Source organism: Aristolochia californica, unplaced genomic scaffold (assembly GCF_029961685.1).
Source record: "Aristolochia californica isolate CCGP_79_NKW_82.1479 unplaced genomic scaffold, dmAriCali1.0.hap1 SCAF_4, whole genome shotgun sequence".
Taxonomy (NCBI): Eukaryota; Viridiplantae; Streptophyta; class Magnoliopsida; order Piperales; family Aristolochiaceae; genus Aristolochia; species Aristolochia californica.
This window is the reverse complement of record NW_027182103.1, coordinates 40,385,891-40,413,650: the sequence shown is the minus strand read 5'-3', so window position 1 is coordinate 40,413,650 and position 27,760 is coordinate 40,385,891. Positions and strand designations below refer to the sequence as shown.

The 27,760-nt window shown below is 35.5% G+C and overlaps 1 protein-coding gene, 1 long non-coding RNA gene, 1 other non-coding gene and 1 pseudogene across 3 annotated transcripts; 2 read left to right on the top strand and 2 right to left on the bottom strand.

Annotated features, from left to right (window-relative positions):
• The first annotated feature begins 5,702 nt into the window (after window positions 1-5,702).
• Window positions 5,703-8,036, top strand: LOC137963514 (F-box/LRR-repeat protein 12-like; annotated as a pseudogene).
• A 586-nt stretch (window positions 8,037-8,622) lies between these two features.
• Window positions 8,623-14,778, top strand: LOC137962517 (protein FAR1-RELATED SEQUENCE 5-like). The gene is made up of 4 exons (XM_068809423.1): window positions 8,623-8,984; window positions 9,987-12,408; window positions 12,500-12,564; window positions 14,221-14,778. The coding sequence occupies exons 2-3, from the start codon at window positions 10,003-10,005 to the stop codon at window positions 12,560-12,562; spliced, it is 2,469 nt and encodes an 822-aa protein (XP_068665524.1). The 5' UTR covers window positions 8,623-8,984; window positions 9,987-10,002; the 3' UTR covers window positions 12,563-12,564; window positions 14,221-14,778.
• Window positions 14,779-19,837: 5,059 nt separating this feature from the next.
• On the bottom strand, window positions 19,838-27,635 carry LOC137963946 (uncharacterized). Its single transcript, XR_011115263.1, has 3 exons — window positions 26,672-27,635; window positions 26,386-26,498; window positions 19,838-20,320 (listed from the first exon to the last, which is right to left on the bottom strand). It is a non-coding gene; the product is annotated as an uncharacterized lncRNA (long non-coding RNA).
• Window positions 27,359-27,481, bottom strand: LOC137964385 (small nucleolar RNA snoR86). The gene has a single exon (XR_011115582.1). It is a non-coding gene; the product is annotated as a small nucleolar RNA snoR86 (small nucleolar RNA).
• Window positions 27,636-27,760: the final 125 nt, after the last annotated feature.

Sequence of the window (27,760 nt, the reverse complement as noted above, 5' to 3'; positions counted from 1 at the left end):
CGCCAGGCGGGGTGAGATCTGATTGCAGGTTGACGATACGATTGAACCCCGTGCAGTAAAATCTTCTTTGGGCGTGTAAACAAAAACCTCGTCTACCATCTGTTCGTCAAAATGCGGATTAGGATCTCCATTTTCTTGTCTTTTCAATCCTCTCAGAGACCCAAAAGCCAACCTTTTTGGGAACTGGATTGCTCTTGACTTCAGATTAAATAAGAAAAGGTATCTTTGGCATTATTAATATGTTGAAGTCAATACGTACTCTCTTGGATTTTTGCAGCTAGAGGAATTGCCCAGCCGACTGCGGAGAATCGTTTGGATGTCGCCGCCCAACCACGACGGTGGAGATTTTAAGTGGCCGACGGCCGACCATCGGGTGGTCGTCGGCATCAAAACATTTAAAATAACATCTCGATGCTGCTTTCTTCTGCGGATCATTTGAATATGGCTAAAAAATATTAAAAAAATAAACGATGCATTCGGATGCATTTATGTTGGAGCATTGTAAACCTTATAGTCATGAATTTTATTACTATAATGTCCAGCCCCTTCGAACTTGGTGTTAGTGTAGACGAATTCATGTGTACTGAAAAATAATTTTCATTGTTAGTACCCCAAAATAAGAAAAATACAAAAAACAAGAGAATTAGTACATTGTAATAATATATTTAATTAAAATATAATACTTAAACCCCAAATTAGATAAAACAAATATGATTACTACACAAATAAGTAATTTAAGGTATAATTAAAATATATTAATATACTAATTAATTAAATTAGATATCATATTATTTAATTATTACAATTTATTGTACATTAATACAGTAATTATGTGAGCTAATTAATTGTGCACATGATTAATTATAAAAAAATAATATTAAAAATAATAGAAACGAGTATAATAAGTTAAGTGATTAATTTATTAATAACATATGATATACTTTAACATAAAAAAGAACGATTAAATAGGAAAAAATGATCAAATGCTACATTTAACACACTATATTTTTATGTATTATTGCATCGTTTGGAGGAAAAGTAACACTAGAGGTAACTGGGGTGGATGAAATTGCATCGTTTGAAGGAAAAACAGTAGTTGAGAATAGGATTTGTACGTTTTTTTCAATAAAAAATCGCACATGTGAGTTCGAGAAGGAGACCGAGAGAGCGAAGACGGTGGGAGAAAGAACCAAAAAAAATTAAAATCGACTAGGGTTCGAAGCATGGCACCCGCTTCATGTGGTTGATTCGCAAAATAGTGCAAAAACCAGATTCCCAAAATTAAACCATGGAGATGATTTTTGGATTCATCTTATTCATCTACATTACTTGAACACTAGTACTCCACTAACGACGTCAGGAGATGAACTGAGTAATGCGGCTAAAGTTCATCTACGACATCAAGTTGACTAACCCCCCATAAGTGACCTGTCTGTCCTCGATTTTTCATTGAAGATGGTCATCGGTTATAACCTTACGATTTCTTGTCGGTTTGGTAGTCTCCTTTAATAGAGAGGAGGCTATAAAAAGCAGTCTGGTTTAGTAGAGGTATGCCTGAATGTTGCCATCGATGAGCCTCTATGATAGACGAGACAACACCGTTCACCGGAGACGATAGACGTCGCCGAAAATTGACGCTATGTCAAGAGGTATGTTCATGAGTTTCTTTTTGTGTTTTTATTAATAAATTCATGATTTAAAGATCCTATAATTATGTATCGTGTTGGATATTCATCATACAAATAATGTATATTAAAAATAATAAAATAAACTGATGAACAAGAAAATATAATTAGAGCCATGTTATTAACATGTTTTTTTAAACTCTAACTCAATCAAGTCGGGGGATCGGATCGAGGGCTTAGATCCACCTTTTCTACCTTGGAACGAGTTCTCCTCTGACCTAATCGAGGTTCTTCAAAACTTAGGTCGTTTCCCAATTTCAGCTCAGAAAATTAGGTTATAACTAACTCTTTAAAGGAAATTTTTCTTTTTCATATATTTTTTCGACTGTTAATTTTTATAGGAGCTTCGAGGCAGGACTAACCCAAATTTCTGAGAAAACCGAGGAAAAGAAAGAGAGAGAAGGCCCCAGCTGCGTGCCTGCGTCATTTGCTGGTAAATACAACTCCGTCCCCACTCTCGCCTGCTATTCTCGAGTCTAAAAAGGAAAAAGTCCACATGAGCCGAGTTTCTTCTCAGCTTCCTCTTTCTCCCATGGAATGCTAGGCTTTAATGGATGAAGTCTTCTTCGAAATTTACCATCTTGGTCTCGAAGAATGTCGCAAGCAGATGTTTCCTACAGGTATTCATCGTTGCCTCTCCATAATAATCCCTTTTTCGATCCCACGACGCTTCTGACTTTTTTTTCCACACTTTTCGTCGGAATGGGTTTGCGGTTCTGTTTTTTTTTCTGTTAAAATGGTTTTGGGATGTTTATATTCTTGAGGTTTTAGTTCGTCGATGCCGCAATTTCTAATGCATTTGTAAATTCATCTGTTGCGCAATTTTGGTTTAATGGTCGCTCCTATGGTTGGGATAGGTCGAATGATTGTAGGGTATCTAGATGTTTTTCCTCGTCTGGATCATCTTTCACATGGTACTGTGGCAATAAAAATAGATAATCTGTGTTTTGAGAAAATCTGCTGCGTTGTTCGGTTTTCATGTTCGTAGAGGTTTATTTCGATTATTACTTGGTTTAACTGTTTGCCCTTCTGATTTGTTGTATCTCTATTTAGACCTACTTCGGTTTGAGTTTAGACATTGGCAGCATGTGGGAGCGTCTCTGTGTTTTTAATCTGATCGTGCCTTCTCTAGGAGGAGAATGGTGTAAACTGATTGAACTTTTATTTGGAATGGCCCTATTTAGTTATTAAATTATGATTCACCCCTATTTTACTTGATCAAAGAACAAATTCAGCGTGTTATGTATCCAATCCGAGTCCTTTTATGGAGAATGAGGTCGCCTAGATTTATGAATTGTTTTTTATTTTTTAATCTTAAATAACACAAAAAGCTCTTGGAAAATTCCCTATTTTGTAATGATCCTTCATCAATTTTTTTTTTAAATGATGGTGATTTTTATTAAGACAAAAGCTCAAAAGAAAAAATTACAAAGTAGGGAAGCCTTCCCAAACAATGCGTGCCTTCATCAAATTTAAAACTTGAGTTCATTAATAATTCCAGGATACGATTCAATATTTTCTTTAATGGAAAACCATGATTGAATCTCTCTGTAGATTTTAGTCCTGCAATTTGACAATTGCCACTCGGAGTATGGATATCATATCTTTTTATTCCGTCATTGAAGTTTTTCTTTTCCATTTTCTTCTGTTTGATCCTGTTCCCTTCTCTGTGAAGTTTTGTAAAGTGAATGGCATTTCTTATAGGCTTTGAAGAATCTCCATTTTCATCAACTTTGGAAAGTCTAATTCTGGATCCTGTACATTCCTTGCAGTTGTGGCTCTTGTGGATACCCTCTGAACTTGAATTCTTCTAACCGTATCACCTCTACAATTGGCTCTGAATATCAGAAATCCATTAAAAAAGGTGTCATCTCATTCCTCTCGGTGGATCTCAGCAGATTCACTCAAGTTGATGAGGTAAACTGTCTGCCCCTGTCTTGGGGTCCTTATCGTTCAAAAACAAAGCTTCTTTGTCGTAAATGTGGAGCTCACATTGGCTACGGATATGGAGAATCTGCTACTGTTTGTGGGTTTGACTCCACAATGCCATCCAGCTCATGTCACAAGAAATACAGTGTGAAAATTCGTGCCCTCCAGCCTTCTGAAGAGAGCTAGCTAATTGAATAATTTTTTCCAATAAAAAGAGACCAATAATATTTCTTTCTGAGGAAACAAATGACCTACCTGATGACTGGTGCTTCTTGTGTTTAACAGCTGCTCTGATTACTCGACTCGCCATTGTTGGCTTCAAACTCAAAATTCATCTTGTAGATCACTGCAATTGAGTTATTTTTACCACTGGGATAATGTCTTTTGAGTACTGTAAAAGATATCTGTGTAGGAGGTTAATGCATTTCCTACAACTTCAGTTTCTGGATGGATGTAAATAACTCCATTATTCATCTGAGACCACTAAATATTTTGGGTTTAGCATCCCACAGCCTCTGTTCATTCCATTGTTTTGTGGTTTCGGTCAAGAATCTTCTGAGCATTCCTCTTTACTGTTAGTTAGCATCTATCTTTGCCGTTTTAGAGATACTGGACAAGCAGGAAAGGTTTAGACCAGTCTCTCGTCCAGTCTCTGTTTCTGAGGCAAAGTCCTTCAAGATAATGGTCAAGCTTTATGTTTTGGTGATTGACATTGTGAACATGTCAAGGTAATAGCATTGGAGGGTTTTTCTTCCATTCTATCTTAATTTGACGCAGATAGTGCTGTTGACTGCTAATTAACATTTGTGGAAATTCTTGGAGTTGATAATGGAGGTCGATTCCAGTATAGGACTATAACATGGCTTTACTGGTAGGCCTGGTGGAGATGGCTTGGATGAAGTGGTTCAAGGTCAGCCACGTAGCCCTTGGTTTCTCCATCTTTTAGCATGCAAAAAAGTAGTTTAGAAAACAAGGGAGGCTTCACCTAGTCTTATGGGATAACAGTTGCATGGAATCTGGAATGTGGGATGTTATAGGCCTGACCCATGGTTCTCCTGGTTAAAAAGATAGGAGTTCATTCAATCTTTGGCCGAAAGTTCTTCAGACTTCATAATGTAGTGTTAACTGGTGTATGGTGTTGTGTTGGGAATGGTTCACTATTAACTTTGACATGCAAAATAGGGGTTTTAATCATGGTTATGAGACTCATCCTTAACTGGTGTATGGTGTTGTGTTGGGAATGGCTCACCTATTAACTTTTGAGACCTGATTCAGTCCCAGTTAAACAGGGTTTGAGGTATCCAAATCGGGTCTGTTTTCTTGAGCTTTGGACTGGGGGTGAATCGAGTTTCAGGTCAACTTTAGCAAGTTGCATATCCATGGTTCTTTAATTCCGCATATCTGACCTAGAAATTTGATTCTATTAATCCCAGTTATCACAGTGGTATTATCTGAGTTCTTCATGTGATGAACTTGTGTTTTGAGATTTATTTATTTCAGGCTTTGAGTTTTGTAACGTTGTTCAAATACAGTGAAGAGGTTAAAAGGAGACCCACCTCAATCCTCTTCTTTGCTATTGTAGGTAGGTAAAGGGTGTATTGACCGATAAGTATCGGATATTACCCTGGTCAATACAGGTTGCATCGATACAGGGAAGTGTATTGGCTCAGTATACTTTGAACTTCAAAGAAGGAAACTAGTTCAAAGTATATAGAATCATTTTCAAAATTGGCTGGTAGATAAGTAGAAGAAGATGAAGGGAGAAATGCCTTCAAAAGTGTCTGCTAGTGGCTGGAAGCAACATGTTGTGCCTTCAAAATTTATAAACAAAAAAAAGTGTTGAAACTGAAGCTGTTCACCTCGCCCTTTATTTTGGTTAACAGGTTGAATGGAGGAACGTCTCAGGATGGCAAAACCTGAAAGCTATCAGATAAATTAATAAATAATATTTAAGTTATTTAATTCAAACTTGGATTTATTTATGTCTTTCTCTTTTTCCTTTGCGTAATTGAATTTTAAGTTTTTAATAAATGACACAGATAAATTATTTACGCCACAGCCGACGACAATGGAAGGTTTTACTTTTTTAAATTTGGCTTTGATAAGAGAACGTACATCGATGACGGAGAGACAAGCCATCCAGCTTCTCTCCTTCATTCTGCAGACGCGGACCTTCACGGTTTTCTTTGTTTCTTTCCACTCCCACATTTGTCAGCAACCGTGGCAACCTAAAGGACAAACCCTCGCTTACCCGCTGGATTCTAGTTGAGTAAACGCTTTCGGACGTGATAAACAATTATAGGAAGCCTCCAGCTGTGACAACGGTGAAAATCCTTACTGCTGTCTCCTGATTAAAGGTAATCTCAGGCGTCTCTGTGTTCTGTGACTGAATCTTGTTGACTTGTCTGTGCATTATCGAGTTAACAAAATAAAAATAAAAATGTTATGTGCATTATCTTTCTGGAATCCAATTTCACTTCCTTGGAAGTTGGATGTGCGTATCATTCTGTTCTCCATGATATAGGTTTTTATGGTTTTTCTTGTTTATCTGGAGGTTATTTAGAAGATGGGGAAGAATGGATGGACCATTCTGGAAAGGGAAATGTTTGGATGCTGCGTTTTCTTTAATTCTCTGATTAGTTATGTTGAAACCCCAATATTTTATGCTTCCGTGTTGATTCTAGTTTGGGAACCTGAGTTAGTTCATTGGTGAAAATATTTTTTCATTGTTGTCTCTTTCAATTTAACTTCAGTTTTTTACTTTTATTCAGATAAATGCTTGAACTTTCGTACTTGTATAACTAAGTCTATTCTTGTTCCCATCATTTTCTTTATTTTTCACAGTCAATTGATTAAAGTGAAAGCAGTGGAGTCTCAAGATATTTCGGTCTCCATTTTTATCTGAATATGAACGAGCCCCAAGGCTCTCCATTTTGCCAGTTGATTAGTCAAGACAACATTTAGAGAAGTTTGGTACAGATTTTGATATTGGCTGCACGGTGATAGCTTGTGTTACTTTCCATCTCATCACGCCTCCTAGAATTGGTGAATTCATCTCTTCCATCTTCACACTTGCGTGGAGTGCCAGTTGAATTTCTTAAAGGGGCAGAAGAACTGTTCCTGATTTTTAAGGATGTCAGCAAATTTTAGTTGAAATACACGAAGGAATGGTCAACAGACCTGTAATCTCTTAGATGCTGGATCAGTCCATGGAAACGTTATTCATTGTTGGAGATTTAGGGTAAGATTTGAAAGTTCAGCTCTCTTTGGACTGGCTCTATTGTTTTGGCCGCTATCCTTTCAGATTATTTTTCAATCTTTGCACGTTATGTTTTCTCTTGTTTAGAGTGATGTCTAAAATTAGTTTCTCTTCCTGTTCCTGTATACTGTTTGCAGGTATGGTTCTTGTGGTGCTCTTACAACTTATATTTGTCCATTTGTGATGGCTCTGCTACTCACTGTTATGTACCATAAATCATAGAAAAGATTGTTGTCTCATTCTTCTTTGGGGATCTAAATTGATTCACTTGAGTGTGTGAAGGAAGTGAAGGTTTTTTCCATAAATGAGGAGCTTTAGTTGGATAGAATGCATTTAATGTTTGTTAATATTTCTAATTTTGACCCACTTGCTATTCTGAATATCTGTAAGAAGTCCTGTTACTATACCTACTAAAAAAAAGATATAATGTTTTCAAGTGAAGAAACTTCAGTTACTGAAAATAACCTGCCAGATGACTGTTTACTTATTGTCTTTTGGAAACTTGAAAGCTGCTCTGACCATGAAGCATTTGGCTTGACTTGCCGGCACTGGCTTCATATTCAAAATTTAGATTGCAACTCCCTACAGTTTGGATGTCTTTACAGACCTAATGTTACTCAAGAGCATGTAAGGTACCTTCCAAGGCTGCTCATGTGCTTTCCACAACTTCGCTCAATTTCTTTTGCTGGATGTACAGAGCTACCGGATTCTGCACTCACATGGCTGCAACTTTCTGGATCAAAATTCCGACACCTCTACCTTGACTGCTATTTTGGTATCACAGATAATGGCCTTGCGCTGGTCTCTTCTGGGTGCCCTGCTTCGGTGTCAATCAGCCTTTATCGTTGCAACAGCACTGATGCAGGATCATGGGGTTGGAGTATGTGAACCTCTCATATTGTGCATTTGTTTCTGATCGGTGTTAGAAGTCTTTCAATTGGATGTCTTAAACTTCATTTGTTGATTATCTCATACTGCAAGAGCATTGAAGGCAATGGTTTAAGACTTTGTCCCTTAGAAGCAGACTCTTGTTTGTTAACTCAGGAGGGGCTTTTGGCAGTTGTTAGTGGAGGTGGACTTGAATATTTAAATGTGTCAAGCCTCATTGGGTTTTGAGTTCTTTCTCAATTTGTTTTTCTAATACATCTGAACATTTTTTTTTTTTTTTTGTTCTGTTTTGGGTTATCTATTTGAATCACTAGTAATTGATCCTTCCTAGTGTTGAATCTTTGTGGAGATGATGGTTTGGTTAGGATCATAGTGTCTATTCTTTAGTTTTAACTTAAAACGTGATGAGAGGAGTTGTAAATCTGGACATTCTCTTGTGTGAAAGAGTTTATATTGAACAAAGCTAGTCTTTTGTTACACAACTACAAAATCACATCAATAAAGAGAGCTTCATAGCAATTTAAAAAGGACATGGGCATATAGATCGTATGGTCTTCCCACCCAATCTGATCCATATTCAGCCTTAACCGGTACAAATTATGGTTTTTTGAACGAGTCGAATCGGGTTTTAGACTGGGTGAGTTTGAGTTGCAGACAGGAATTTGACTCTTCTGTTCTGGTTGAATCCCTTTTTTAAGTCTAAATTGGTCCCATCCCAAATCTAAAAACTCTGGAACAAACTCGTTCGGTCACCCCAATAATTGGTTGCAACGTATAGGCTAAACGACAGCATTCTCACCTAACCATTTTTTGGATCAGCCACTCCCTCGGACCTCAGCCTGTTTTGGCAACTCGGTCCGTTCAAACCAGGGAAGATGAGTGGGAAGCCTGAGCGTGCTCGAGTTTCTGAGCGCGAGTAATGCTGTTGATAACCTGACACTAAAAGTTGCAGAGGAAATGCAACGATTTACGTTTGGGTCATACAGGGACTTACTAATAACAGACGCCTCTCACCAAATAAACCCAGAGACGCCCATTCGTCACTTCTCTCTCGCGCCTCCCATCCCTGAACTCCTTCGATCCAGGCGCCTCTCACCGTAAGCTTGGGTTTCGCCGCCGAAAGTTTTGCTTCTTCGCCGGATTCCGACGGTATCGACACTTCTCAGGAAGAAATACCTGCAATGAAACACCTGAAAATTATCGTCGGACTTTGAATGACAAAGGTAATTGGGTTCTCTCCCCTTGTTTGGTTTTAGGGTTTCGTTGTTATTACGAAGTGATGTTATCTGATGTCTAAGTTTCTGCTTCTTCTGTTAAAAAGCGGTTTCTGTTTATTACTTTTGGTGGGCTTTGCCTACTTTCAACTGAGCAGAAGTAAACTATTAACTTGAAACAAATATAACAAAGTTTAGTTTATTCAATGTGAATTGTTTTATTGTTTTCTTAACCTTTCTGTTTTGTGCATAGCAATAGCATGTTTACTTAACAGATAGCTTCTCAAAAAAATAAAAAATAATGTACATATTAAATGTGGTTAATTTGTGTTGGTGGACATTTTGGATAATCTGGAATTGGAATATTTGTTACGTTGAGTTGGAGTTTACCTGTTTGTTGAAAAATAGTTTGCCGAATAGAATTTTTCTGATGAGTATAATTTAGGTCAGAATCCTTTTGCTTGATAATAGAATATTTTCATATTTTCATTTTGTTGTTCACATTTTACCAGCTGTATAAATTCCTATATTCTGTTCAGTGACATTTTGAGGCGGGTTATAGATTCTGAGGTTCCGAGGATGGTGTAACATTTAGATGCTGCTTTGATCATATGGCAGTAAATATGCTTTTTTTTTTCTTCTTAAATCTTGATGATACCTGGAATGTGCAGTCCTGAAAGAAGGAAAATTCATATTTATTTGTAGCCTAAAATGACTGAGAAATTTTTTTTATCTTATACCATTTTTGGGGCGAGAAAGGTTAACCCATTAAAGCTCTGAACGAACTTCTTCACTGATCAGCTTTTATGTTATTTAGTTCTTTAATGAAAATTGTCCATCTTATGGTGTTGCATCCTTTTCTTTTATCCTGTTTAATATAATATTTGGTGTGTCCATTATACTGTATATCACCTCTCTGTTGTACAGTTTCTTTTGGTTGATTTATACTATGACTCGCTTTATTCAATTTCCCTTGTCAACCAATGTGATGCATAAGTATATCTTTTGTAGTTTGTTGCTATTTCACATGGAGAGCATGACAGATGACTGTAATGAGTTAACCGAACCTCAGATGAATGTGAAAGATGACATAGCAGATGATGATAATGGATCTAATGACCCTCACACAGATGTTAAAGGTAATACCCAGCAAGGTGGCATAGAAAATGAATGTATTGAGTTAGCAGAACCTAATGTAGTCATGAAACATGATAGTGGAATGGAAGTTGAAGAAGAACATCATATAGATGAAGAAGACAACTCTGAAGAACCTTCTATAGGGAAGGACTTGACTGTGTTTAATGGAGATGCTAATTCGGAACCCTATGTGGGTATGGAGTTTGAATCCCAGTGGGCTGCAAGATCATTTTATAATGATTATGCTAAGCGTGTAGGTTTTGGCACCAGGATCAGCTACTCCCATCGTTCAAAACGTGACAGAAAAATGATTGGCCAGCAATATGTATGCGTCAAGGAGGGCTTCCCTGTGAACAAGGAGGGCTTATCTAAGCCTTCTTCACTGAGTGCAAGGGTCGGTTGTAAGGCATCAATGACAGTGAAGAAGGCAAATCAAGGAAAATGGGTTGTTAAAAGTTTTGAGAAGAATCATAATCATGAATTGGCAAGCCCAGTTGAAGTGCAGTTTCTCCGATCACACAGAGGATTATCAAATGCAGCAGTGAATCTGATCAGTAACATTCCTGGTTTGGCTGCACACTTAAATAACATTATATCTGGTTCAGCTGTCAAATCTGACAAAGACAAACAGATTGTTCTCAGCCAAGATTACAATAACACGGATGAGCAGAATATGAGAGGAGTTGCTCAAGTAACTCTAGACTTTTTCAGGTTTATGCAAAATGAGAATCCTGCTTTCTTTTATGCAGTACAAGTGGACAAAGAAGATCGTGTTTTCAATGCATTTTGGGCCGATTCCAGATCAAGAATTGCTTATGAACATTTTGGTGATGTTGTTGTGTTTGATACAACATATTTGTCAAACAAGTATCGTATTCCCCTTGCTTCCTTTGTAGGAGTAAATCATCATGGGCAATCTGTGTTGTTTGGTTGTGCCTTGCTGTCAAGTGAAACTAAGACATCCTTTGTGTGGGTTCTCAGATCATGGCTTGCTGCTATGTCTGGACGCCAACCAGTTTCTATAGTTACAGATGAGGACAAAGCTCTCAAAGCTGCAGTGGCTGAGGTGCTTCCACAAGTAAACCACCGGTTTTGCATTTGGCATATTCAAAGAAAGTTGTTACAAAACTTGGTGAATGTGATTAACACACATGAGAATCTTGTGGAAGATTTCCTGAAGTGTGTGTATCAGAGTGAAGAAGAAGAGTTAGAAGCAAGTTGGGCATCATTCCTTGATGTGTTTGAACTAAGGAAGAATGATTGGCTTCAATCATTGTATGAAGATCGCCACTATTGGGTGCCAGTGTATTTGAAGCCCACTTTTTTTGCAGAAACACCCTTAAACCCAAAAAGTGAACCTGTGGGATCTTTCTTTGATGGACATGTGAATGCTGAAACCAGTTTGGAAGAATTTTTTAAAGATTATAATTTTGTCCTTGATAGTTGGTATGATAAGGAAGTCCAAGCAGATTTTGAGACACCTATTTTGAAGACAACATCACCTGATGAAAATAAAGCTGCATCACTTTATACCAGAGGATTGTTTGAGAAATTTCAAACTGAACTGTTTGAATGCTTTGAATACGTTCCAAATAGAGTTGCAGAAGATGGGTCCATGAACATGTACATGGTGACAAAATATGGTGGAAAAACTCATACTGTTACGTTCGATTTTAATGAAATGAGAGGAAGTTGTAATTGCAGGATGTTTGAGTTCTCTGGCATTCTATGTAGGCACATTTTAAGTGTTCTTAATGGTGAAAATGTTTCCTTGCTTCCATCTCATTACATCCTGAAGCGGTGGACAAGAAATGCAAGGAGTAGGATCATGTTGGATGAACCTGATGTGGAAGTGCAAGGTAATTCAAGACAAGCTATGATCACAAGATACAATGATTTATGTCATAGACTTATCAGATTTGCAGAGGAAGGGGCAAGATCTGTAGAAGGATACAATGCAGCAGTGAATGCTCTGAATACAACATTGAGAGAAGTTGTAACTGTCAATGAGAATGTTGTGGGACCTGCACAAACTGGTACATCATTAAGTGAGAGTAATCATCTAAGCAAGATAAATGAAGGAAATCTAGCAAATAGCATGGGCAATATTGCAAATTTTCATAGCCCCCATCAATCGAAACCAAAAGGACGGGCTACATCTAAATTAAAATCTGGATCTGAAAAGGAATCACGAAGGATGAACACATGCAATACTTGTATGAAGCCTGGTCACAATAGTCGTACCTGCCCAACATTGACAAATTTGGAACCAGACATTGTTGAAGATATTCAAATGGTTTGAACTTTTATTGAACTTCTAATGTTTTGGACAAAAATCTAATATATTTCTGCTGTGAATGATGTGGTTTCCCACTTTTCTTTTCCAGGGTCATCTAGACTGGGGTATGTCAATTCCGTCAATCCCACATGCAAGACAGCCTTACTCATGAAGGTAATACACATTCAACTTTGTAGCCATATAAGCTCACCCAATACACTTTGCTTTTGTGAATCTGATATCTTGCTTATTTCCTAGATGTATTATTTTATGCCATAATTAGCTAAAGAATGAGTAATGGTGGTTATTGTTAAATTGGATCCAAAACCCATCCCAAAATGATTAGCCAACTCAGAAAACCTCTTTCTCAACTAATAAACTCAAGATCTTTGTACTCACTAATCCATGTGGGACTGTTCCTTAACATTTTCCCTCACGTGTAGGCCCGTGAAGGCCCTCTTTTGTGGCTCTACAAGTGGATAATTTTATGTGTAAGCCCTCTTTTGTGGTTCTACAAGTGGATAATTTAGGTATAAACCCTCTTTTGTGGTTCTACAAGTGGATAGTTTAGGTGTAGGCCCACATATGAGTACCTGCTCTGATACCATGTTAAATTGGGTCCAAAGCCCATCCCAAAATGACTAGCCAACTTAAGCCCTCTTTTGTGGTTCTACAAGTGGATAATTTAGGTATAAACCCTCTTTTGTGGTTCTACAAGTGGATAGTTTAGGTGTAGGCCCACATATGAGTACCTGCTCTGATACCATGTTAAATTGGGTCCAAAGCCCATCCCAAAATGACTAGCCAACTTAAAAAACCTCTCTCTTAACTAATAAACTTTAGATCCTTAACATTTATTATTATTATTATTATTATTATTATTATTATTATTATTATTATTATTATTTTCAGCTGCATCCAGTACGTATTCATGTTAAACTTTGGCTGCTTCCAGGAGGTTTTCCAGCTTGAGGTCTTGGATTCATATTTCACCAGGGTTTTCAGTGAATATGTAATCTTTATTCAAAACAAAATGCTGTTGATAGCTTAAGAGTTATTTTTTTACCTGTATCAATGTTGCTCGAATTAGTGTAGGACTTGTCTCACATTAATGATAAACAAATGTTAAATGCTACATAGATTTCTTTGGACAATAAGGTTGGCCTCGAAACCAATCTCAACGTTCTGATTGAACATGGAGATGAAAAGATAACAAATATCACAACTTCCAGCCTTTGCTGTACTATGGAAACTCTTTACTTGAAAAACGTTACGAGTGCTCCTTTTTCTCTTCTATTTTCTCCACAAATCACCTATTTTTCAGTTATATTTAGGTAAGGGCCCATTTGCACCTTCTTTGTCAGTTTGCGTTACAGTATAAATTAAATTGCTATTATTTCAAAAACTAATCTTCTTCTAAACATCAACATGGACACTTCTTCAGAGTTTCTGATTCTATCTTGTCTATTTATCTATACATGTGAACATGTGATAGTCTAGCAAATAGATTTTGCTTTCTTTAGATCTTCTAGATTCTAGACATTGCCATTGTTAGGTCATGTAGATGTAGTATAATTTACGGAGCTGGATATTGTGCATTCAGGTTTCTCAAGAGATATCAATTTCAATTTGTTTTGGTGGATTCTACATTGTGCGTTTCACTTTTTTAGTTGGCTACATTATATGCCATGATTATACCTTACTGTGTTGTGCTAATTAAGGGACATATGATCATCTAATAAAATTCTTAACTGAGGATGACTGACTTTGTAGCTTGTACATTGTACCAAATGACTTTGAATGGTTGAATTCAATTTCTTTGCTTTGTAGGGTGGTTTGATTGCCTGAGGGATTCCATAGCTTTGGAGAGGACATGGCAGCAGCTTTAGAAAGACGAAAGACTGTTTCAATGGATGTCTATATGAATTTCAACAGGCCTTCTGATATGAACAGTATTACTGAAAGAAAAGAGTTGCATTTGATATTTTGTCATCCCATGCAGAAGACACCACTCTCTTCTCTGCTGGGATGAGAGTTAACTGTGTGCAATTGGCATCCGTTTGGTTGAACATGAAATGTTACAGCTTTAGAGGTCAACATAGACAATATGACCTTGTTGGGCTGAAGTCAAGAGGTTGAGTGGTTGATCCAGAAGGAGGAGGCCCCTTTTAGATTAGAGTTGAGTGGGTAAGGTGTCAATGTAGATGGAGGAAGTCCCTCTTAGGCTGAGCCTAAAGAGATTGAAGGTCAATCCTTGTAGATCAGACTCGTTGGGCTGCATTTAAACATTGAAAGTCAGATATGGTCTGATTTTGTGTATGTTGTATCATGTTCAATATAATAGTTGTGGCAAAATCCATTTCTGCATCAATATATCATCATTTTACTTTGTCGATTAGTTATTCTTGTTGATTTTTTTTATAATTATGTCAGATTTTCTTGTTTCTTACATCTTTACACTCAAAGCTACTTATTGGTATGGTGCAAGTGCTGGAAGAGTAAAAGACAGTGATTTGAAAGAGTCGAAATGCACTGTAAAAACAAATCCACTAATTCTAGAAGGTGGCAAAGGAATAATAGGAAATGGGAGGGATACAATCTGTGGTGTAATGAGCCTTGAATGCATCTGTGCCAAAATACTCCCAACTGGATAGGTCCAGTATAGTTGCAGACTGAATTCCGCCCAGCCCTACAAGATGATATGAGCAGAAACTTGAGTCAACGTGGTCAGATAAAGTTGCCGGTATTATTCTGGCGATTAGACTTCCAAAACCGATCAGGTTGATAAAACAGTCTGGTCCCTTACCACCTTTGGAGTGTTCTCTTTGCCTGGCATAGGGTCATAAAGGTAACTCAGAAATCAACCCATGCAGATCTCAGGCCCTGGAGCGAGTTGTGAAAAAGAATTTGTAAGTAGTCCTCTCCTCTATGGTTAAATTTTTCATGAAAGATAGGATTCAAACCATGGATAGGCTGAAAAAAATGTATATTCAAGGATGAGTTGAATTGTTTTTGTCTGCAGCAGCCTGAAACTATCGACCGCTTACTACTTGTGTGTCCTATCAAATTCTATGGAATGAGCTGTTAAGCTGATTTTTCCGTGAATGCTCAAATATCTTTCTCCGTGAGGGAAGCTTTACTATGTTTTCTTCAAAAAGGATTTAGAAACAGATTTTTAAATTAATCTTTGCAAGTATGTTGTGTTATTTCTGTGAGAAGTGTCTTGAAAGAAACAAACAGGCAATTTTTTAGGGACTGCGTATGGTAAGTGTCATCCTGGCCTCATGCGATCTTATGGGAGCATAGCAACCTCCACTTGTTAATCTTTTAAATGGGGCTTCTAACTTTCCTGATCCAATTCACTCCATTCATCCATCTACTTCTTGCAAACCAATTTGAAAACAAGTTATCATTTACAGTGGAATATCTTACAGAAGTATAATATTAGTTGGGTGCTGCCATTGCCAGTGGAATACTAGTTTCGATGACCTATTTACATGCATTTTTGTTCGAGTTACATTATTCGGGCAGTGGGTGATGAGGACTCTTCAGAACATTTGAGTTGGTTTTGAGAATTGGGTATCAGTTAGTATTATTTATTTTTGTTTCTAAGAAGGGTAAAGACCAAAATGTTTAATGGCAGTGTCAGCTCTTTCCGTGCTTTCAAAACTTATATTAGTTTTATTCTCTGTTTCTGATTTCTTTCTGCAATCCACAAAATTCCTATATTTGCTTTTGTTGGACATTTTTTCTTGTCATTGACATGTTCTCTTTTATTGCCATTTCATGACAGTTTTTTGAATGATGAAGGAATATAATTCCGTGTACTGATATTGGATCTTATCAATGTGAATTAGGTCTAAAGTGACCAATAAGGGTAGTCACATAGAGCTATAATGAACTTTTACTGATTCATATTATACTCTTTCATGTTTTTCTAACTTAGTAGGTTAATTTATCAACATGAAGTTGCTGAATTTGGAAAAATTCTCATGATTGTGATTTAAGTAGAAATTAAAAATTCTGAGAGGTTGGTTAGCTGACAATATTTAATATTATCAAGCATTGTTATAATTGACAAATAGTATTTTACTTTTCTATTAATCACTAATCTATACTTGCAGCTGGCAGGACTTGGAAGCTTTGAGAGCTTGGATTACAGAATATATTACCAAAACTTGTTATAATAAAATAAGGATTATGGATTCTGTATTCCTAAGGCATATTGATTGTTATGGTTCAAACACTGGATTGATTAACCGAATTTTCGTCTTCTAAAACTTCCAAAACCCTCTCTCTAGGTTGGCTTCCTTTTTCTCCTTTCTTGGCTCCATCCATATCTCTCTGATGTAGCCTTATTGGAATGCATTATGCTCTTCTCTCTTATTCTTTTTCCATTTTTTAAAAATTTCTTCTCCTTTAATGTGTAGATGCAGAAGGGTGTTGTTCTCATGGCTGGCTTCAAATTCATCTTTCTGTTTTTTACTTGTCGTTTTTTAAAACCATATCAATAGTTTGCCTCAATGAGATGTTAACTAGTTGCAAGATGAACAACATTGGATATAATCACAAATAATTGCGTGCCTGATGCTTGAATTCTCTTATGTGAATTATAATTCTTATAGAAGCTGAGAGAGGAGCAGCGAATGATGGCAGAGCTTCTGCTCCAAGAGGAGACCCTGTGGAAGCTCATACACTTCATTCTAGGCAAATAATTATGGGGGTGGTTCATGAAGTTTGGAAGAAGTCTTGGCTTGCTTCGCATGGTTTTGACCCTTTCGATTCATCCATCCATCTACCCCTCAAGCTAACAGATGGACAAAATTTGTTATCAAAGTTAACATCAACACAACTATAAGTTGGAACCTAAACAAGATTTCAGAGCTTAGAGATTGGATATCCTCCTTCTGAATATTGCAATAATGCCAGAAATTTCCTTCATTGGTTAGAATAGAAGGCTGATCCATTTGAAGTTATTAAAAAACTGTTTTCCCTTCTTTCTATCTTAAAACATTGAATGCCTGGCTCTATCATTTAGTGAAAAATTCAACTCGCCGTGACCCGTCTAGACACTGGATAGATATTATTGAACTTCCTATAGAGCTTTGTTTTCACTGTCTTCGTTTCGTCTGAGAAGTTTGGAAAATTTGAAAAACTTGAAAACAACACTTGCGAGAGAAAGTGGTTGGACTTTGCTTGGATATTCATCAAGCCGTTTTCAAACTCAATTGATGAAGCCTATCTGAACCTATCCCATAGGGGGGGTTAATCAACTTGAAGGACGAGATGATTTTTAACCGTATAACGCCCTTCAACACTTGAAGTCATTAGTGGAGCGCAGATGAAGCTTCATCTCGATGCAGGGGATGAAGGGGTCCTTCATCTCCACGGTTTAATTTTGATCATTTGGAGGAAGGCCTTGTTTGATCTTCTTTGAATTGAAGGACGGGCGACGCTGGCTTTTTCCCCTCTCTCTCCTCGCATCCCCCCTCGCTCGTCGTCATTTCTCTTTTTTTCTTCCTCTCTCCAGCACTCCCTCTCTCGTCTCCCTCGCGCATTGTTGCTGCCATAAAATCGATCGGATTTTCATCTCCGGCCACCGTCTCAGTTCTCTCTCGTCTCCAGCCTCATCTCTCGGTCTTCTCTCGGTCTTGCCCTCTCTCTCACACCCCCTCTCTCGTCTCTATGACTCTCTCTCTTCTCTCGGACTCGCTCTCTCTTGCTTCTCTCTCTCTTATCCCTCCCGACCTCCCTTTTTTCTCTGTCTTCTCCCTCTCTTCTCCCTTTCGGCCTCCCACTCCCTTTTCTCTCCAGCTAGTCTCCTTTCTCCCGAAAATACCTTTTGATTTCGTTCGATTTCCCCATTTCCATTTCGATTTTCTTCGATTTTGGACATTTGGGCATCAATTGCTTAATTTCTACTTCGATTAGGTATCGATTTCACCCTTCGGCTTCAGTTTTCCCCACACTTCAAAAGTTATGCCTAAACCCTAATTTTTTTCATTAAATTAGTGTTTTATTTGATTTAAATTTATTTCCAGTGTGTAATTGGGGGTTATTTGTGCATTATTTTGGGATTTAGGGCTACGATTTATAGTCTAGATTCTTGATTCGTGTATGGATTATTTTTAGGGTTTGTTGCTCGGTATTAAGGGTCCAGGTGAAAATTGTACATGTTTGTTGCATATTGCACAATTATATACGTGCAGAAGATTATGATGATATATTTGAAGATGAAAATGATGATTTGGGTGGCGAGCTCGGTGGAGGAGGTGATGCGGTCTAATTAGGTGCAATGGATGATACAGACAATGACGATTACGATAATCTTGAGGATGTGGGTAGCCAAGTAACAAGCATTCAGAGGCAGAGTGCATTAGAATCCACAAGAGCTGCATAATTTTGAGATACCATATCGACTTCCATGTGAAACGACAAATGATGTTTTATTCTTATTACTTTTGAACATGCGTCATTTATATGTACTAAACTTGTAACTTGTTGATTTTAATATTAAAGGCACAAACTTGTTATTTGAATAATTTTTTTTAGGTTATTTTCAAAGTTGTATATGTATTTATTTATTATTTTTTAAATTTTATTACTATATTAAACTTCATATTTAAGTCTTTGGTAAATAAAATATAATTAAAGTATCCATTTGATTAATTAATTACTTTTAATTTTGTCAAAATATATGATTAATTAATACCATACAAATCTATCTTATGTTATTAATATAATACTTTTTATTCATTAATCATATTTTTTTATTTACTCTATTATATTAGTGATTTAATAGTGAGAATTAAAATATTGTTAACTCAAACTTGGTTTAATTAACTTATTTTTATAATTAATAAAATCAATAGTTTTAAATTTCGAAGATGAAGATGAAATCATGAATTTCTTAAAAAAAGAAGATTAAATATGATCCTTATGTTTTTTTCGATGCTAAAATATTTAGAACATGTTCCTAGTGGGTTGGCAGCATATTATTACTTCAATTACTCAAAAGTAGGTTTAACATATTTAAATGAACTTGTTGTCAATACATGTTCCTCAAATAGATATAATCTCCAACCCATCAAGTCAAAACTCATTTGGGATAAATTAATAATTAATAATTAAATTAAATATATATAAAAAATAATTAAACAACTGCTTACTTTTATAATATCAAAATAGTTAATCAAATGTTTGCTAAAAACTTCAAACTTGTTGAAATTTGGGTGTATATGACACATGCAAACGATTATGAAATTTCTTCTACTTCTCCAGTACCATCTTCATCTTGATGTCATTGACAACATCAATTTGAACAACATCACATAAGATTTCATTACATTAATCAAATAATTTAAAATGCACAAAAATCCAAAAATTGCACAACTACTATAAACCTGGTAGCCATAACTTTCAAACCCAGTTTACAACCCTAGTCCCATCCAAATTTGTGGCTTCAGCTAGATAGAAAAAATAGCTCTTACAACAAACATAAGTTGCAAGTAATTTCTTGCATTATCAACTAAATCTCAAAACATAAAAAAAGAATTAGAGTTTATTAAGTTATTAAATAATACAAGATCAAACAACTTCTACCAAAAACTTATTCATAGATATGATTACTGAATTTCAATTAGTAAACAATAGTGAAGGGCATCAAAACGGATCCCATCTACAATTTTCCCATTTTTTTCCTCCACTTCATTGACACTGCTTGTCCTCCAAAACTCGTAATATTTCTCCATCTGGGCTATACCTTAGGATTATTGCATGGGGCTGACATCCTATATTGAGCAGATATTGCAGCTTGGCTGATATGGGAAGGTTGAGCATTAACTCTCTTTATTTTAGATACACAAGCTTGTACATGTACATGTTACATCGACAATGGATAGAAGCTCGAAAATCACCCTTTTCATTGGTCCTAACATTAAAATAAAATAGTTAAAAAAAAATACTAGAAACACATAGCCGAGGCCTAAGACATTTTTAGAGTAGAGACAGAACTTACAACAAAACAATGGTGCAAGCAAGCATTATCTTTGCAACAAAGATCTTAGTTTTAACAATCATAAGCTATAATGCATACTACCCAATTGGGAACAATAAAAAGAGTGCAATAGTTCAAAAATTCTGACGAGGGCAACCCTCACTATCTTATTGATTCTACATATGCTACATTTTTTAGAAACAATTAAATGTTGCCAAAATAATAAATCAACACCTTACTGATATTTTTTTACTCTAAAGTTACAAAGAGTTTATTTTAGTTATTAACTTTACAATATTCAAGCATCTTTGTACTAAATCATTTAGGTCATCAAGTTTTTCTTCTCTTTCAAGTTTCCTTGGATACTCGAGGCTTGCCTCTAGGGGTGGCATCGAACTGAGCTAGTTCGAGAGTGGCTCAAGCTCAACTCAGTTCGATTCGATATATCAAGATCTCAGATCGAGTTTGAGATGCGGGATTCAGGGGAGTCGAGACGGGGGAGCAAGTTTTACCATCTCTTCAATTCCATCTCTGGCACTGGCAACACGTTTTTCTTGCGGGAATCGGGGATCAGGGATTAGGAACACTATTCATCAAGTGGCGATTCATCGAAAATGGGGGGTTTTAATCTTCATGTCCCTCATTCTCCCTCTCCCTCTTCGATCCCTCTCTGTCTCAGTCATCTTCGATTTATTCATCCAAAATTCTTCCTCGCCGACGAAAGTGACGATTAGACAAAAAGTGGTAAGATGTTTTATCTTAATCTTAATCTTTTGTTTTTTTTTTTTTGTCGTAGAACTAACCTTTGATTTTTTTTCCATTTTTATCTTTTGTATTCCATTATTTATCTTCAATCGGACGAACAGCTCCTCTTGATGCTATTTTAGGAACTCCTTCTTACTCATTTCTCAAAGGTAATGACTCTCACCTCTCATCTTCTTGACTTTTATGTTTTTAGCTACCATTATGTTGAGCTCTCTATTTTAAGTGTTTTGTATTAATGTTTTAACTCACCAACTCTCTCGCTCAGATTCGGCACTATACGTGTTTCATTCGGCCTTTTTCCAACAAATTAAAAGGTTTAGAGAACTCTATCTCAAATCATATTCTTTGAAGCTAATATCCATCAAGACTTCAATCAGAAACTCTCCCTTTTGTTCAAATTTTCCTTTTATTCTAACACTTTGAACTCTACCTTCTCTGAAATTTTCTAAAGTCAGTATCAAACCCACAATCTTCTAGTTTCTACATTAACCACTTGAAATCCTATTACTCATTCTAATAAGAGAAGACTAAGAGAAAAAGTGAGATTGAGAAGAAAGACGAGGGAAAGGAGAAGTGTGTAAGCGTGAAATAGAGAGAGAGAGAGATCACAAAGGTGGAGCGAGCATAATGAGATCTCTTTCCGTAATTTACTATTAATAGGTAGTAACTACAATGAACTAAAATACCCCAAACTTACTCACTTGAAGGAAAAACCAGTCATTGAAAAATAAATCATCAAAAAATAACAAAATAAAGACAACATGATACAGTTTTTTTAGAGATATAAGAATGTTAAAGGTCAAGGGTAATTTTATTTTAGGATTTTGTGTAAAAACCTCCCTAAGGAGGTAAGTTCCTACTTCAATAGTTATGATAATCTTGCTTTGTCATTAAAGTGTTCCCCCTAGAATTATTAATCTTCATAGGCATTGTTCTCCTTATTACTAATAAGTATCTTAGATTATGTGTAGGATTTTTGTTGTTTGGATGATTTTTTTTTTTTTATGTTTTTTTAGAAATAAGAATGTCAACACCTATTCCTTAATTGACATCAATAATTAACACTAATTCTAGTGTGATTATAGATAGTGACTCAACTCTACCTAAGTCACTACCCTCTAGACCTATTAATGTAATAGAAGTGGGTCCACATGAAAATACCTCAAATGAGGATGAAAGTGACTCTACCCCTACTTTAAAAAGATAAAAAAGGTGTCATGAGAAAACAAAAAACCATACACTTTCAACTAGTGGGAGTGGGGTCTAATGTTGATCAAAGTCCATTTGGACTTCCTTGTATGGATTTTGGAGGCAAATATGATTAAACTAAAATCAGAGTACTCGTTGCTAATTGGATTCTTATGCATGAATATCCATTCATGATAGTAAAAGAGAGATTTAATTTTGTAATGAAGATAACAAATGTGAATTATGAGAAAAATATCCCTTGTGTGTGGAGGTGTACGAGACAGAAAAAAAGAAATTGAAAATTTTATTAAAAGAAATTAGTCTTACCATGGACCTTTGGAAGTCCCAAAATCAAAAGATTATTGGGTATTTTATTGAAAGTAATTGGAAGCTACAAAAACGAGTCTTAAGTTTTGTGCATGTTCCTTCTTGCTGTGGCATTGATATAGCTTACAAGTGTTTGAAAGATTGAGAAATAAAAAATAAAGTATTTAGTATCTCAATTGATAATACTACATATAATGATGTTTGTATGAGAGTTTTGAAAGAAGATTTTTAAAAAAAAAAAAATTAATTCGAGGTAGAAAGTTTATTCATGTGCATTATTATGTTTATATTCTAAACTTATTAGTCCAAGATGGTCTTGTTCAAATTAAATATATCATTAAGAATGTGCGTGGGTGTCAAATTCATAAATCTGTCTGAGGCTAGACTAGGCATTTTTTTTAAAATTGTACAACAATTAAAACTAAAAGAAAAAATGTTATTGATTGTCCAACTCATTGGAACTCCACTTATGACATATTGACATATTGACATATTGTGTTCTACATTAAAATTCAAAGATGTATTCTCTAGATTTAAAGTTAGAGAATAGGAAAAGGTTGAAATAGTTTGTGAGACATAGGGTAAAATAAGTTCTAAATTTTCATTCTATGAATGGAATTATTTTCATTAGGTCAATAATTAGTAAAATGAAAGAAAAATTTGAGAAGTATTAGGGTGAATGCAATTTATTGATGGCTGTTGCTTCAATTTTGGATCCAAGGGTCAAATTATGGTTGATCAAAATGTGTTTTCCAGAGATATATTATGAAGAGGAAACTACGATGAATATAAACTTAGTTCAACACACTTTATATGAGATCTACGATGAATATGTATCCATTTATATAATATGGATATTAGAAATGAAGAGATTGCTTCAAGTACTAGTTCTAAGAGTGTTTCCACAAATCGAAGTCATATTCTTCAAAATAATTTTCCAATTCCGACCTTGGTGACTACTTCCACTTGTTTCACATAAGTGATTAAATATAAGGACTATGAACACTACCTATTTTCACATTAGTATGATATTATCCACTTTGGACCTAAACCCTCATGGAAATAATTTTGGGTTTTACCCCCAAAAAACCTCATACCAATGGAGATAGTGTCCACACTTTTATACCCAAGATCCTCTCCACTTCTAACCAATGTAGGACTTTTGGTCATATACCCAACAATCCTTCCCTCAAACAATAGACTACCAAGCCTCCCCAAAACAATCTATCCGCCCACTCTTTACCAACCCGGATTTTCCACTCCTATGCGTTGAAAGCACACGTCTTATATAGAGTACCACCTGTTTTGAGAGCATGCTCTATCCAAATAAACTCTTCTTCACCATCTTGGAACCTGGACACATCCATGAAGATTCCAAAATACACCACCTGTCCAATAGAGTACATCCATGAATCCCTTTACAATTTAATTCGAGGCCCACCACCTTCGTTCAACATTCAGAAGATTCATCCACCATGGCTAACTCTGGGACATAACTCTGATACCACTTGTAAGGACTATAAATATTACCTATATCCGCATTGGTATGATATTGTCCACTTTGGGCCTAAACCCTCATGGATTTGCTCTTGGGTTTTACTCTCAAAAAGCCTCATACCAATGGAGATAATATCCATACTTATATATCCAAGATCCTCCTCACTTCTAACCAATGTGGGATTTTTAATCATATACCCAACATTAACTTTGACTAACCTGAGCTTGATTAAGAATATAACCTACGACTTATGGAAACTCCCATAAATAGTATAATAAATAATCTCTTTTTTTCTAATATCTACATTATATAAAGATACATATTCATCATAGATCTTATATAATAAAACTAAATTTATATTCATCGTAACTTCCTCCTCAGAATATATATCTGGAAAATACATTTCGATCAACTTTAGTTTGACCCTTGAATCAAAAACTGAAACAACAACCATCAATAAATTGCATTCACCCAAGTACTTGTCAAATTTCTCTAGCATTTTTCATTTATAAAATGAAAATTCAGAACTTTTTTTACCCTTTATACTTGACTAAGGTACAAATTAGAAATAGGGTAATCACTCCCAAAAATTATATTAATAATTCTATTAAAAATTTCTAAAATCTCATACACCATTTCAACCTTTACACATTCGTCAAGACTTGACAAACAATCATAAGTTGGTTATCTAACCTTAAATCTAAAGAATACATCTTTGAACTAATACAACATGTCAGAAATTACTTCCAACAAGTTGAACAATCAATAACCAACCTCTTTTCACCGAATTCTAGTTGTTATACAATTTCAAAAAAAGTGCAAAATCTAACATCAGACAGATTAATAAATTTGATACTCTCATACACAATCTCAATAATATCCTTATTCTGAACAAAACAATCTTGAACTAATAAGTTCAGAATATGAGTATCATAATACTCATAAAATAACTTCCCACTACAAACCAATTTATTCTTTCTTGAAGAATCTCTTTCAAAACTCTCATACAAACTTCATTATATGCAATATTATCAATTGAGATACTAAATATTTTATTTTTGATTTCCCAATCTTTCAAATATTTGTAAATAACATCTGCTATATCAACGCCATGATGAAGAAGAAACATGCAGAAAACTCCAGACTCATTTTTGTAACTTCTAATTACTGTCAATAAAATGCCTAGTAATAACCATTTATTCAATCTTTTGATTTTAGGACTTCTAAATATCCGTAATAAAACTGATCTTATTAATCTCTTTTAATAAAATTTTCAATTTTTTTTCTCTACCTCGCACACCTCCGTACATTCTAATGGTCTTACGGGATATTTTCTCAAATTTATTACAAAATTAAATCTCTCATCTTCTACTATCATGAATAAATGTTAATGCATAAGAATCCAATGAACAAAGAGTACTGTCATTTTAGCTTAATTATATTTACCTTCAAAATCCATAAAAAAAATCCAGATGGACATTAATCAACATTTGACCCTACTCCTACTAATTGAAAGTATATAATTTTTTATTTTTTTGTTGTCACTCAAATTGACTTTACAATAAACACATTGAGTTTTTTTGTACCATTAAGTTGATTTTTTTTGAATTCCAACCACTTATGGGATATTTTTTTGTTTTTTTGAAATATGGATAAAATCACTTTTATTGTCACTTATGGTACTTTCATTTGGACCCATTTCTATTACATTAATTGTTATAAAGGGTAATGACTTTGGTAAAGTTAAGTCACTATCTATGGCCACACTAGAATTAGTGTTAATTATTGATATCAATTAAACAAGAGGTGTTGATATTCTTATTTCTACAAAAAAAAACAAAATTACAAATTAACAACATAAAGAAAAAAAACAATCTAAACAACAAAAAATTTACACATATTTTAAGATACTTATTGACAATAAGGAGAACAATGCATAAGAAGATTAACAAAATATAAGGGAAACATTTTAATGACATTAATAAGAAATAACAAAACAAAATTATCAAATAGTAATTATTCTATTATTTCTAGATAATTTATTTTTTAATAACTATGTTTAAAGTGAGTAAGTTTGGGGTATTGTATCTTTCTGTCTATCTCACACACACACACACACTTCTTCGAATGAGTAATCTCTGACTATAGAAAATTTCAAAGAACGTAGAGTTCAAAGTAAAAGAATAAAAAAAAAATTCAAAGAAAAGGGAGTGTTTCTTACCGAAGTTGTGATATATCGGATCTCAGCTTCAAATAATACGATTCGAGAAAAAAACTCTCCAAACCTTTTAATTTGTTGAGAAAAGGTTGAATAAAACACACACAGTGCCAAATCTAAGGGGAGGGAGAGAGAGAAAGAGAGAGAGAGAGAGGGCTGATGAGTTAAAATATTAATACAAAACACTTAATCAAAGATAAGTAATGGAATATAAAAGATAAAAATGAAAAAAAATCAAGGTTAAGTCAACGACGAAAAATAAAATAGAAGATTAAATAAAACATCTTACCTTTTACCTTCGAACCGTCACTTTCATCAACGAAGAAGAACTTAGGATAAAGAAATGAAGAGATAAAAGATAAAGAAATCACAGATAAAAAAATATGAAGAGATAAAAGATAAAGAAATCACAGATAAAAAAATCACAAACAAAAAAATCAAAGTTGACTAAGACAAGATTGAGAGTGAAGAATTGAAGAAAGGGAGTGATGGATATAAAGACCAAAACCCCCCATTTTTTATGAATCGCAGCCTGCCGAACAGTATTTCTGATATCTAATCTACAATTTCCACAAGAAAATCATACTACCTATGCTAAAGGAGATGGAATGGAAGAGGACAAAAAACACATAGCAGTCCCACAACACTTCTCACAAGTCACGATTCTCCCGAATTCCAAACCATTCGTTAAGTTAACGAACTGGCTTATTCGTTAAGTTAACGAACTCGCTTGTGGGCTTCGGTAGAACTGGCTCGAGTATATCTCGGATCTCAAATGGATCTCAAATTGAACCAAGCCGAGCTCGAGCCCCTCACGAACTGGCTCGGCTGGGTACCACCCCTACCCGAGAGACACCTTCCTCGACGCTTTCACAGCGGCCACCGAAGCCGCAGGGCAAAATGGGATTGGATTCAACTGTCGACAACGTAAAAAGTAAAAACACGAAAGAAGAAATTTTTTTGGCAAAGTGCAAAGAATGTTGCGATTTGTTCGAGGCCGTCTTCAAAACTGGAGAGAATTTGAGAGGCACGGAGAATCGCCTTTGTTATCGCCAACCTTCAATGCAAATAGGCGCCATTGAAATCGACGCATTTGCTCTGCTAGTTGGCTTTTCCCGTTCAAATCCATGTAAAACATGGATATCAATAAATAGAAAAAAACATTGAAGAACTTGACAAGCGGCTGAGTTTTGAAAACCGAATACACACTTAACTCAGAAGCCGAAAAACCAGAAACCCCTCGTCCATGCATTTCTCTCAAGCTTTAAGAACGGCTTCGTGTAACGGCGGCGGTGGAGAGAATTTATAGCCACAAGCCTAACCCTAACCCTAACCCTAACCCTAGATGGGTTCGGTTTAAAATTTGCCTACAAAATGA

What these genes read in the sequence shown, in the direction of transcription:
- LOC137962517 (XM_068809423.1), top strand. Translation starts at nt 10,003, where the DNA reads ATGGAGAGCATGACAGATGACTGTAATGAGTTAACCGAACCTCAGATG. An exon ending in TTGTTGAAGATATTCAAATG is followed by an intron (nt 12,409 to 12,499) that starts GTTTGAACTTTT and finishes TTTCTTTTCCAG; the next exon opens with GGTCATCTAGACTGGGGTAT.